Source organism: Rhagoletis zephyria, unplaced genomic scaffold, assembly GCF_001687245.7.
Source record: "Rhagoletis zephyria isolate East Lansing unplaced genomic scaffold, Rhagoletis_zephyria_1.1 Rzeph_scaffold_15021, whole genome shotgun sequence".
Classification (NCBI taxonomy): domain Eukaryota; kingdom Metazoa; phylum Arthropoda; class Insecta; order Diptera; family Tephritidae; genus Rhagoletis; species Rhagoletis zephyria.
This window is the reverse complement of record NW_016172088.1, coordinates 1-13,533: the sequence shown is the minus strand read 5'-3', so window position 1 is coordinate 13,533 and position 13,533 is coordinate 1. Positions and strand designations below refer to the sequence as shown.

Below are 13,533 nucleotides of genomic sequence, written 5' to 3'. Positions count from 1 at the left end.
TATAATTGTTAAAAGGCCAAAAAATAACAAAAAACAAATAACTTAAGTAAAGATGTTATGAAATTCATTATATCTTTTAATCGAATAATGAATAAGAAACTTTTGACTGATTTATGACTCGCCAAAGACGAAAGTTTTAATGGTGCCAAAATGTTCTCAAATTAGGTAAAGCTTATATGGTGTTTGCATGAGGCAATTTTACTGGCAACTATTAGTTGAAAGCAACAATGGTCTGGTGTGAATGGCCTTTCAACTAATCGCTTCCAATGAAGTTGGGGAGTAGCCAATTTTTCGATTCAACAAACCGCTTTTAAAATTCCATGTAAAGCCGACTTATGTAAACACCGTATTAGTTTTCAGCTTTCATGAAAAACCAAAAGAAATAATTTTGCTTGGAAAAGCATGGTACAATTATTAAAGTATTGTCTTCCGAGAAGGACTTATTTAAAAAAAAAAATATTATTGTTGCCCACACTAAAAGATTTAGTGTAAGGGAAAGGGATATTTTCATGCATGATATACCACATACATATGTATATGTATTTTTTTTAGACAAACCTTCTTGCAGAGAACTTATTTAATTTGTAAAAGTCGAAAAATAAACCTTTGCTTAGTGAACAAACTCAAAAAGCTTACTGCACACTTTATTTCAAACGCTTTTTCTAGGGATATGCGATTATTCAATAAATCGAAGAAGCTGATTAATCGAAACCTGATTAACTAGTTATTTAAAGAATAATCATTTTCGATTGATTCGAGTCATTAATTTCTCGATTAATTACGTTTTGATTAATCAAATTCTAACAAATTGTGTTACTCATTTCCGTTTGGAACCGACTTCAAAAAATTACAAGTCGAAATATTTTTTTTTTGGTAGTTACCGCATAACTTCGGGCTACGTCAACCGATTTCGATAATTCTTTTTCTATGGGAAATTTAGTGTCTCACAGGTGGTCCTTTACTAACGCGGTTTAGATCCCACAAATGGATCATGAAAAAATTAACGATACTCTTAAATTTTTATATGAGAATTGAAGTCGGTTGTGTTTTTAACCGACTTCACAAAAAGGAGAAGGTTATCAGTTCGTCAGAATATTTTTTTATATTTTTTTATTATTTTTTTTATGTATGTTACCGCATAACTTTGGATCTCGTTAACCGATTTCTATAATTCGTTTTTTAAAGGAAAAGTGATTCCATACTAACATGGTTTAAATCCGATCATTGGATCATTAAGATATTAACGATTATCCTCACTTTTTATTTAAGAATTGAAGTCGGTTTTATTTTTTGCTTAAAAATTACTTGTTTTCTTAAAAATTACTTGTTTGCTTAAAAATTATTTGTAAATTATTTCTGTTGCTTGAAAAAGAAGTTTGCTTTTCATGTAAATTTTCTTGAAGAAATAAATTTACGAGCATTGTTTGCTTGAGAGCTGCAGACTGATTTAAGAAATTTTTATAGAAAAAAATTTCCTTTCAATTTTTTGCGCGTCATTTTATATGAATTTTTCGTTTTTCTTGAGAGCTGGAATCAGGCCTTTAACCCTAGAATGGTAAACGTAGTTTTCAGTTTTAATGGTAAACGAATATTTCACCTACATATATAAAATAAAAAAATTCAAACAAAAGCAAAAACGTAATTACTATATCTTTTGTAACAAAAATAAGAGATCGTTTGAAAACATTTTTTTTTAATATTTCCGTTCGAGATATTTTTATAAAATTTCTTTAGCTATAGATTTAAGATCAAATTGACATATTACAAAAAAAAAAAGTTTACGTCTTAGAAAAAATTTAGATATTAAAAAATTAAGTTTATTCTAGGGTTAAGAGTTGCAAACTGATTTAAGAAATTTTGACAAAAGCAATTTTATTTTTCATTTCTTGAACGTAAATCTAGGATCTAGTATATGTACACATGTATGTGCTCCGCATAGTTACCTCACCTCAAATGTGCCACCAAGCCGGCAGTGAAAAATCGATTTTCTAGCGCAACCAACCAACTGACGACACCTTCTTTAAGTAACTGTCATTCAAAGGAAAAGCATTTACACACATACACATATGTAGTACGTTTTCAACCGATAAAATAAATGAAGAAATTTTGCAGCTATACCACGAAAGTGGAAATGCATTTCATGAGATGGAAAGGGAATACACAAATCAACGTAAAAGTTTGAAGAAATGCTTTTAAATTATGAACAACTGGCAAATGCAACCAGATATGCCTTATGAACAAACGACCATTTTTCGAAGAGTGTCAAAGAGAGACGGAAAGAAAAGGCAACTTAGCTAACTCGTAAAGAAAAGTGTCAGTTGGCATGTCATTATTGTAGTTCAGTCTTCGGTTTTTGATCTTGAAGATGTAGTATGTATGTAGATAATAGCAAAGAAATCCAATTGTCGCTTGAAAGTAGAAACTCACACAAAAGTTACTTCATCTTCACTTATGCTTGGCTTGCAGATTCTACCTGTCGGTTGTCCCAAGCAACCGGTGCACCCATATGTATAGATACTTACTTATATTTGTACTTACTTATATACTATATACATTTTTATACACATACACACACACACACACACACACATTCATTATTAAGCAACTTTCCAAGTTACAAGTCAACCTTAAGAGTGGCAACAAAGGACACGTCGTCAGTGGCAACTTGAGGTTTGGCTTATTATGGCCAAAGCAGCGGCTGACAGCCAGCCAACCATCAAACCAAGCGAACGCCCAGCCAAGCAACCAACCAACTATTCAACCGAAAGGCCGACGACGCACAGACGGACCAACAAGTCATCCAATCAAACCAACCAAGCAACCCAATTAAATAAACGACTGGAAATCCTTTATAATAATGAACATTTTTGCTTGGTTAGCCAACGTTACTAAAATTTACAAAAACAGTTCGTTCATATCCGGATGCAGGACATGGCTACCAACAAAGCGCCAACGACACCAGCTCATCTGCTGCCAACACCTTTGAGCTGATTTGTTTTTATTTAAATATGAATGCAGACAAATGTATTAAGGTGGTCCTTAAAATATCAACAACTAAATTTTTTTATGGGTTAGCGCTTTATTTTATTCTGCGTAGAAATAAAAGACATCAATGAAAAATTCAAAATTAGAAAAAAACAAAATTTAAAATTTCCACAATTTTAAACACATTTAAAAAATTTACATTAAACAAAATGACAAAAATTCAAAAAGAAAACCTGACTTGCAATCTGATAAGTTTGATATACTATTGAAACTTCTTAATATAAATTTATAAACTCGTTGAGTTATAGCTGGTCATAGTAGAAATGTTGTCGAATTTTTGCGATTTAAAAAAAATATATATTTTTTTTCGCTAACAAAAAATTTCGTTCAAATTTTAAAACTTTCCATCAATATTATACTTTAAGGATCACCCTAATACATGTGTACATATGTATATATGTGCTTATGTACCCGTTGCTGCCGCTGTTTAATCCCAGCGGTGGTGTATCCTTTGTGTATGGTGTGCGTGCTGCTGGTCGCCGGTGTCAAAGGTGAAATGATTATGTGTCAGCAGACAGTGTACTCGAACATTTAGCCTTCAAAAGTTGTCAGTTAAATCGTATCTACTGCATGACTGCGGGCGAACCCAATAAGTTGATAGAAGAGTGTTGATTTCATTAGAAATCTCTCGATTTTGTTGAGGGCACCTTATTCATAAGTATACTTACACACATGCGTACATACGAAGTTACTTAGTTGCAATATGTCACCAGCTTTGAATTAAATTTCTGACGATATGATGGTCTGTTGCTCGCCTCGCGCTCATATCTCATGTCTGCGCCCACTACATACATACATACATATGTATGTATATATGTACTTATATCCTTGCAAACACACATTAGTATGTTAATTTCATTTCTAGTGTCCTGCCATAAACCTGTCAGCCATCCGCGCTCGTCCTCAGCACACCCATGTTCATGCATACATATGTACATATGTGCGAGTATGCATGCGCATGGTCTCAGCTGCTCGTCCGTTCCAGCTCATAAGTCAAGTTAATTTCATGTCATTTGTTTTCAAAATTTTCAGCGCTAGATAAAATTCTTCTTATCTTTTGTAGGCGAGTATCCAAAAAGGACACATAACATTAGTAAAAGGATATGTAAGGTATGTGAATCCATGTACGAATATGTGTGTATGTTCGTTAATTTGTGAGTAATGACGGTACACAAAAGCGCTGGATTTTGTGGATGATTTTGCCTTTTTAGCTCCTTTGGCTTAGCTTGTTGGTTGAGTGCGTCCTGTTGCTATGAATGGTAATGTATTTGCATTATTTTTAATTGGATGTTCACAAATTGGAATTGACTCAAAATTTTGTTCAAATGGAAATCTGGTAACATATAACCAGAGTACACTTGAGATAAGAAAGGAAACTTCTCAACGCTTCTGAATGGCAGCACAAGCGGCGCGTTTGATGTAGGAGATTCCGCACCAATGTACAGGGACGAAGCTCACATCCTTCTACTCTTTTAAGACAAGGTGAGAACAGCAAGAAGACGGCTTAAGAACAAAAAGGCCCTTGCGGCAAACGGTATACCAACTGAGCTGTTCAAAGCAGGGACGAAAATGTGGTCGGGCGCATTTACCAGCAAAATTTGGTCTCATGAATATTTAAATGCCCGTACTTCAACACATCTCTACATTAGACTTCTTTCTGTAGACTTCATCATGAATCGAACTTACATAATCGATGTGCAAAGTCAACACTGCTAATCAGTGAGCTATGCATACCCCGTAAAGCAATTATTAGAAATTTTCAAGGATACACAATGATAAAATTTCAAACGCACATTTTCAGTGCTTATTCGTCCTTGTTTAACAATTAACCTTAATCCTCAGCTCCAATAATTGAAAAACATGCCAGACGAAAAAGTACAGGTTTCATGCTGCGCTGAAATAGCCAACCAACTTTATATGCTACTTCGGTAATCCTTTTAGATCTACACTAAGAAAAATTTAGCATGATTTTCTCAAAACATGTGATTTTTGAGTTTCCCATGTAAAGCCCTTTCTGCAGATCCCAAGAAAAACTAAAAATTCATACAAAATGAGCCCTTAAGAAAAATACGCTCGTATATTTATTTCTTCAAGAAAACTTACAGCAAACGTAAAGTACTTTTCCCAGCAACAGAAATAATGAAAAATAGTTCTTGTGATTTTTCTTGAGAACTGCGTACGGCCCTTTATCGATTAGAAATTTGTGAACAGAAAAAGAATTTTTTGAACAAACTTAAACACAAATTTGCATGATCAATCACAGAGTAGTGCTGTCAAGAATCAGTTCAGCTCAATAACAAAATTTAAACTAACGCTACTCAATAACTTGTGAAAATAAATCTGTACAAATGTACCAATTGCGTGATTTAGCCTTGTTTAAAACTAAGCATTTGAAAGCACACTTACATGTTGTGACTGTAGCTGAGTGCGCAGAGATGCTTGCTACTATTTTTTAGCATTAAACAGGGTCCGGGACCGAGTGCCATTAGACGAAATATATAGTTTTCGTTTTTTCTAAATTACGAAAAAGCATCTGTGAAGTGCCGAACGGAGTCGAGTTAAAACGAAAAAAATCGGCTAAAGTATATCTGATTTAATTGAGCCAAAACGTCGTTTGACGCAAAATAATACGTGTTTTAGCTTCAAAAAAAGATGATATAGTTCATTTTTTTCTGAATGTAGTCTATAGACTATGCATATTGATAATTACGATCCCAGATTCAGCAGCTTCTTGTGAACGGTTGCGGAGATTGAAATATCTTTCTGTACACGAATGACCCGAAAGGGTCTTAAAATTCAATAAAATGCTTCTGAATTTTACCTTGGGATGATCTTGGCATGACCTTTAGATTACCTTGAGGAATCAAGGAACCCCATAATCGGATTCAGCGACAATGAAAACAAAAAAAAAAAGATTTTTATTGAATATTTTGTTGTCCTATTTGACCCTCACATGACCGCGAAACTGACATTGTGGAGGTTAACGGACCTCGGATTCGCGTTCAGCGAATCTAAAACCCCATATATATGATTTTCAGGTGCTTGACCTTCAACTGACCACGAACCTGACGTGATTCAGCCCGTCGGATGACATAGGTATATATACATAGGTTTGGTTTAATATGCATAAACAGTTTTTTTTAACCTGTGTTATTTAAGAATTTATTTCGCGAGGAGACCGAAGAGCGATCTTTGTTTATATTTGAATAGAAATTCCCTCGGTTTTTAATTTTTTCGGATTGTCAGGGGAATTTATTGTTATATGTACATAAATATGTTACTGATTCCTAAAGTCGTCTTTACATTCATATCGAGATAATGTTACTCATACGCTATATCGTACATGGCGATACTCGCACATGGCTATGAAATTTGTATTTTTTTTTCATTCGCAGTTTAAAAGAAAATATCTTGGTACAATGACCCGATCTAAAAAAGTGTATATAGATCCGTAGTCTGCAAGACAAAGTACCTCCTGGCAGCACACAAAGGGTCCACGCGTTTTGGCCCACACGCCATTGTTAGCAGTTATAACTGTGAAGTAGTGAAGTAGTTTGTCAATCTAAGATCCAGCATAAAAACCTACAACCACGTCAGCCTGGAAATGAATCGAAGAATAATTCTTGCCAACAGGTGCTACTTTGGGCTTAGTAGGCAATTGAAAAACAGAAGAAAAATCACGGTCTGCAAGTCTGTCATCATCCTTTTATATGGCGCAGAAACAGTGACGATGTCAAAGATGACAAGGCATTGGGGGCCTTCGAGATAAGTATTTTACGCAAGATCTGCGGCCCTGTTCGCGTAGGCGATGGGTACCGAAGAAGATGGACACAGTTAGGCCCATAAAAATACAGCGGCTTTGCTATGTTTTAAACACGGATGACAACGCTCAAGTGAAAATATGCTTCGACTCGGCACCAATACGCAGACAATGAAAGCAACAGCGCCCATGAACAAAATGGAAGGATCTAGTTCAGAAGGACCTGTCAGCGCTCGGGATGGGCAACTGGCGCAAATTCGCACAGGAGAGAGTCAAGTCGACAAGCTTTTTGGTCTCGTCCCAAACCTGAAAATGGTTTGTAGTGCCAAATAGAAAGAAGTATCGGCGTTGTTTGGTGTCAATTTAGCGTCCCTATAGTGTTGTCGAATCGCAAAATGAATTTTATTGTTTCCTTTGTTTATACTTTTGCGTTTCTACAATTTGATCGTAAGCGACAGTGTGTGCGTAGGACTTCATTTTAAATAGCAATTTTAACTGCAGTTTTTACCAAAGTTCCATCGGCGCTTCATACAACTGAATGCTTAAAAATCAGCTTATTTCCATCGTCAAAATTAAGTGCAATCTACTGTTATGCAACGGAAGCCGCAATCACTAAATCGTTTTTGAAAATATTGCTTTGCTAAGGTGCTAAAAGATTGTAAAGCATATCAGAAATATTAAAAACAAACATTCAAGGGGGCTAAGGTTCATGTCTTATGCCCCTGTATAGAAAAAATTGCAACAGAATTTTAAACTGCCATCTTAATACCAGCTATACGACCATAGTGATGCACACTTTCGAAATTATTTCACTTTGTTGTTTATCTCCTTTCAAATTGCTTTTAAGATTTTTGTTTTACCGCTCTTCAATATCACAACATTTGCAGTTCTGCTTTCCTTCCAATCTTTTATTTTAAGCTCTAGATTTAAAGTTTTCGTTTAGCGCCCTTTTTTAAGAAAAAGGTTTAAAACACACGGCGAGCCGAAAGATATAAAAATTGATTTTGAAACTTGCTGAAAATCTCCCAAAAACGAAAATTTTTGCATAGACCCTAATCTGGTGAAGGACTAAATTTTACTTTTTTCTTATTTCTCTATCAAAAAAAAAAACAAGAGAATGGTCGCTTTTGACGTTTATTTTAGAATTGAACGAGCTTTAACACAACGTGTCTACCAACAGAACTTGTGGAAAATCTAGTAGATGCAAATAGTTTGAGTGCATGCTGCTGTCAATCAGTGTATATATTTAATTGACTTTAAATTGAGGCTTTTCAAACAATCTTAATAATATCCCCACTCCTTCGTTTATAAATGTCCTGATTACGCAACATGACGGCTATCGTCAGCGCCAACTCTTTAATAAATTTCCCCTCAGCATGTTGAGGAAAAGTGTCGTAAGTGCCATTATATATTTATACAGAATGTAAAGAATTAATAGTCCTATTAAAAAGCTAACAATCAATACTGGTTTTGACCATTTAAATCCAAATAAGTTATAAGACTTTTTGAGGGTGAATTAAAAAAATCCCAGCCTGTAAAATTTGCTTACGATAAAATCGAAAATAGGAGTCGATTTTTACCAACCTACATACACTTTTTTGAGAAAGGCGTCCATATTTTACTCTAAAGGACATGATTACTTACCGGAAAATCTCCTGCTTTGGAACTAAAACGTGACTAAAATTGTCTATACCTTTGAGGGTCCTTGGAGGACTTTGGCAGGAGTTGGATACATTCCAGTTTGTCGATAAATTTCGATCGATACAATGAATTTCAAAAACTCAAAAATTTTCATAGCTCGACTAATTTCGATAATTTTTGATACATTTTGATAATCGTGCGTTTCGAGGGCTCGATAAATTTCGTTAATTCAAAAAGGTATTAATCTCGATATAAATCGATTGGCGGCGGTTGTGGTGGTGTAGTGATTAGCACTGCGCGCTACTACTCAAGCCCAGTTCAACCCAACATCAAAAAATAAAATCATAAAGGGTTTTTTCTAATGACGGTCGCCCCTCGACAGGAAATGGCAAACCTCCGAGTCGATTTGTTCCATGAAAAATAGCTTCTCATAAAAATACAATCGCCGTTCGCAGTCGGCGTAAAACTGTAGGCTGTGTGACAGCATCAAGGTGCACGTCACAAATCGGGGAAGAAGTTCTGTCAAATACTAGTAAGTAGTATGTGTAAGCGTCAAGCTATTATTATTAAATCGATACACTTTGTATATATTTAAAAATTTCGATAACTAGGTTAATTTTGACAAATTTCGATAACTCGTTATACTCTGGTAATACGGTAAATTCGATAAGCAGTAACTCCATAAATTTAACCTGGAAATTTCGAGAATTCGACACACTTTGAAAAATCCCAAAGCTTCGATTCGATAAATCGACAAAGTTTAGTAAATTATTAAATATCGATAGCTCGATAATTAATATCGATAACTCGAAAATAAATATTGATAACTCTATAAATGGGCATAATTCAATGAATATCGATAACTTGATAAATTTAATTAATTTGAAAACTTTCGATAATCCCATAAATTTTTACAGTTCGACGACATCCTTAAATTTCGACAGCTACTTAAGTTTTTGTTTATATAAATTTCGTTAACTCAATAAACATTGATCAATTTGCATGGATAACATGGATGATCCATAAACATGGATAACTCGATAAATGTCGATAGCTATAAACATCGATGATTCTATAAATTTTGGTAACTAGATAACTTTCGATAACAAAATTTTTATGACTGAATTTATTTCGATTCCTATCTTAACATTTCAATAAATTTTGTTAACTTTTCAGTTACCCTAATTCTTATGTATTTCTTACAGCTTTCATTTACGTCATTATCTGCAATTTTGGTTTACTTTTTTGCCTTAATAGTTTTTATCGTTTATTGCTTTATCATCACATTTATCTTTATTACAAAATTTAACTTCAATTACGAAGTAAAACAAAATGCGAAAACCACTCAAATTGAACAAGTTACAACAACAATTATACAAAAGTATGGAAATTTTTAAACAACGATTTTGGCCGTAATTTTGAACCAATTTTGAAACCGCCTTTCCAATGGTGATCTTGGTTTTGAAATCGGTTCGGTTGAATCGCCAAACGAAGATGGACAAAATTTATGTTAGCGTATTAATATATACATAGATTATACACTGTTATGGTGCTAAATTTAACAAAAACATTCATTGTAACGTTCCTGGTTTTGGTGTGTTTTGACTTCCGGTTATTTCCATTGTGCAATTATTAAAAGACCAGAGTAAGATTTTTCTTTTGAATTGTGATGTTTAAAAGTTATTGGATTTATGAAATTATACCCTTCTTAATAGGTATATTGTTTTTTGTTTATATAAATACCAACAGAGCATCCTAAGCTAATATTCACATTTTTCACTATGAGATTTTTAAACATAAATATTCAATGAATTTTTTAAATATCTTCAAACCCATAATGGCTATAAATTTTATACAGGTAATATATGTATTTGTGTGTGTTAATACGTCTACTAAAACTACAATCATACCAACAAAATAAACTTTTTAATTACAGATACATATACATATACATATATACAAATATGTATATGCATGCCTACTTACAATTTACTTACATAGATGTTTACAATTACAATTAGAGTGAAATTTTGATTATGTGCTTAATACTAACTGCGATATATATTTTTTTCTTAAATATTTTAAAATTTTTTTTTATAAATTCGATATGTGATTTTCTTTGTCTTACAAAACAGTACAATTTCTGTCTCCACAACAGTACAAGTAATAACTTATTTTACATTAAATTACTTTAAAATCTCACTTTCTCATATTGGCCTAGCGGCATCTAAATAAATTACGATATGGCAACGCTGCACAACAACCAAACTTTACTATACTTTACTCCGTTCCACTTCGACATCATTCTAGACTTATCATTGCTTCACATCAAGTTCTACCTCCTCATCCTCTGCCTCTGCCTGCTCCGCGATTTCTTTTAAACCCAACGCCGTTACCATGGCGTTACGCAGCCGCTAGTATGGCCGCCACACGTCAGTTGACTTTGGAGTACGGCAACGTATTGGTCCAAAACCACCAGATTCCAGTTCAGTACGTGATGTCGTACTCACATCGTCCAGATCGATAGTCTCGACTGGGGATGGTGAGCGTCGCGTTGAAGTGACCGGCGGCGAAGCATTCGGATTTGCGTTCTCCACATCCGGCGAATGTGAAATCAGCGTTACACAACGTTTTACTAAATTAACACCATTTGTGCACGCATCCGTCGCTGTCAGGCTAGTTGTGCCCGACAGTTCGGCGGGTGGCACACCTGGCGGCACTGGTTGCGCCAAGCCATCACCAACGGCATTGCTAGCGCCTCGAAACCAAGGAAAGTCACTGTAGTTACCGTAAAGCTGTGTATACAGCCATTGGCTAGGCTGCGGCAGCAGCGGATTCTGTAAGAAAAGTTGCGCTGCTAAGGCGGGATTGAAGTTGCTGGCCGCGGGCGAGAATTGTGACGCGAATCCAGTGAAGAGCTCATTCTTGCGCAGCGTCGAATTTCGTTGTATGAGCGATGTGAAAGCGCCGCCACCGCCACCACCACCGCCACCGCTGGCAGAACCACAATTCGAAGGCGGCGAAGTGCTGCGTCCATCGTCGTCTTCGTGTAGCGAAGAAGTTTTTCTTGGCGAGCCCGTCACCGAAATGCTATCGCTTTCGAAACCAGCATCAATATTATTGTTATTATCGTTATCACTGTTCGTTGTGGTTAAAGGCGGGGAGGTGGTGAGCGGCGGCCGTCCATCTAAATTGTGGGTTGTCGTTGTGGGCGAACCCTCCGGACTGGTAGTACTATGCGCCGCACCCACCGTTGATAGCTGTCGCAACTGTGTCAAATGGTGATGGGAATCTATGAAGGGAGGAAATATACGAAAATTTAGACTTGAATTTGGATTTTGGGATTTTAAAGTCACAAACCATTTATAGAGCGCAGTCCGTGGCGCTCCAAACTACCGGCTATGCTGTGCGCCTGAAAAGCGGGATGTTGATGATGAAAGAAGGGCGCACCGTGCGGAAAACCTGGTCGAGCTAATGCAGCTGGGTTGCCAACGGCACTCAAGGCACGCCAATCGGGCGCATGCAAGTGACTATGCATTCCGACGAGATGATGTGCGAAACCTGGAAGAAATAATGGTAGAGAGAGAAGGAATATTTTACTTAAATATCTGATCAGCGCTTAATGTGCAAATAGGTTTTAAATAAATATTCTGTCGATTTTTGGGCTGATGGAATAAAAAGCTTTAATAAATTTATTAAGAGATATGAAACCGGACAGAGCAAAAATAGTTTTGTTGCTTGAGTGAGTTTGTTTTGCTTATCTCTATCGTTATATTTAAGTTATTTTTTCTACACAGCCCCATTCTAGTTCTGGAAAGAGCTTAGACAATGCAAACAATAATATACTGCCCTTCGGCCGCTTTACTGAGCACCCAATACGCAGGACATGGATACCTGAAATCAGTAACTCCTGAATTAAATACAGCTACCGGATTAGCTGACTTAATGCCTTTTAAATAAGCAGGTACGCTCATTTCAATAGCGCGTCTGGTTGAATGGATGGATTTGAGTAGGTACAAAAAGAGCAGGGTAAATTTTTCAGCACTTGCTTGATTTGAAAGTCAGCAATAAGTTAGGTTAGGTTTTGTTGGGTTTCCCAGTGCATCTATACACTTGGACATTAAGCAGATGGTCCTAGTATGAAAGTGATGGCAACACTATGAAAATTTTCAAACGGTAACCAGTAAAAAATCGATAAACGTCGCGAGACGAATACGAATGCAGATAGTTTCCATGACTTAGACCTCCTTAGACTAGCTATGCGAGCAAAAATATAATTTATCTTTATCCTCGCGAAGGTTGTTAACTCACATTTTTCTCCATGGGTATTGGAAAGATTTTATACATAAAGTTTGGTACCAAGTTCCAGTACTCTGCCATAAACTCCTCCATAAAAATCAAATTGTCTGGGAGTTGCCACGCTCCCATTTCCAAAAACATTTTTTTCACCATGAATATCTATTGAATTAATTTGTTATATCTCCAATAAGATTCTCCTTACCAAGTTCCAGTACTATACCATAAATAAATACTTCCAAATATCTTCTTATTTGGCGGTATAACCGCCTAAGCGATTTTGGCCGAGTTCCACAAACCAAGCCAGTAGTTTCTCTTCTGTGCCAAGTGATGCCAATTATAAATGCCAAGTGAAGCCAAGTCCTTCTCCACTTGGTCTTTCCATCGCAGTGGGTGTCTCCCCCTCACTCTGCTACCACCAGCGGGTTCCAATTTGAATACTTTCAGAGCTGGAGCGTGGGTTTCCATTCGAACGACATGGCTTAGCCGTTGTATTTAATTCGCTGCACTATGTCAATGTCGTTGTAAAGCTCATATAGCTCATCGATATGCGGTACTCGCCGTCGCCAACTCGTAAAGGCCTGTAAATCTTCTGAAAAACCCGTTTTTTCCAATACTCCAAGAGCGGCTTCATCGGATGTTGTGTTTGTCCATGCTTCTGCGCGGGAGTGGTTTTCCTACGTCGAGAGAGGACTTCACTTCAGAATTGCCTACTCTGTCCAAAGTAGCACTTGTTGGCAAGAATGATTCTGCGTTGAAATTCAATGCTGACATTATTATCGGTGCTAATG

At 36.1% G+C, this 13,533-nt stretch overlaps 1 protein-coding gene across 1 annotated transcript; it reads right to left on the bottom strand.

Annotated features, from left to right (window-relative positions):
• Positions 1–10,782: 10,782 nt before the first annotated feature.
• On the bottom strand, positions 10,783–12,420 carry LOC108378823 (uncharacterized). The gene is made up of 3 exons (XM_017635131.1): positions 12,293–12,420; positions 11,807–12,054; positions 10,783–11,738 (listed from the first exon to the last, which is right to left on the bottom strand). Exons 1-3 carry the CDS (start codon positions 12,418–12,420, stop codon positions 10,861–10,863), a joined length of 1,254 nt encoding a protein of 417 aa, XP_017490620.1. The 3' UTR covers positions 10,783–10,860.
• Positions 12,421–13,533: the final 1,113 nt, after the last annotated feature.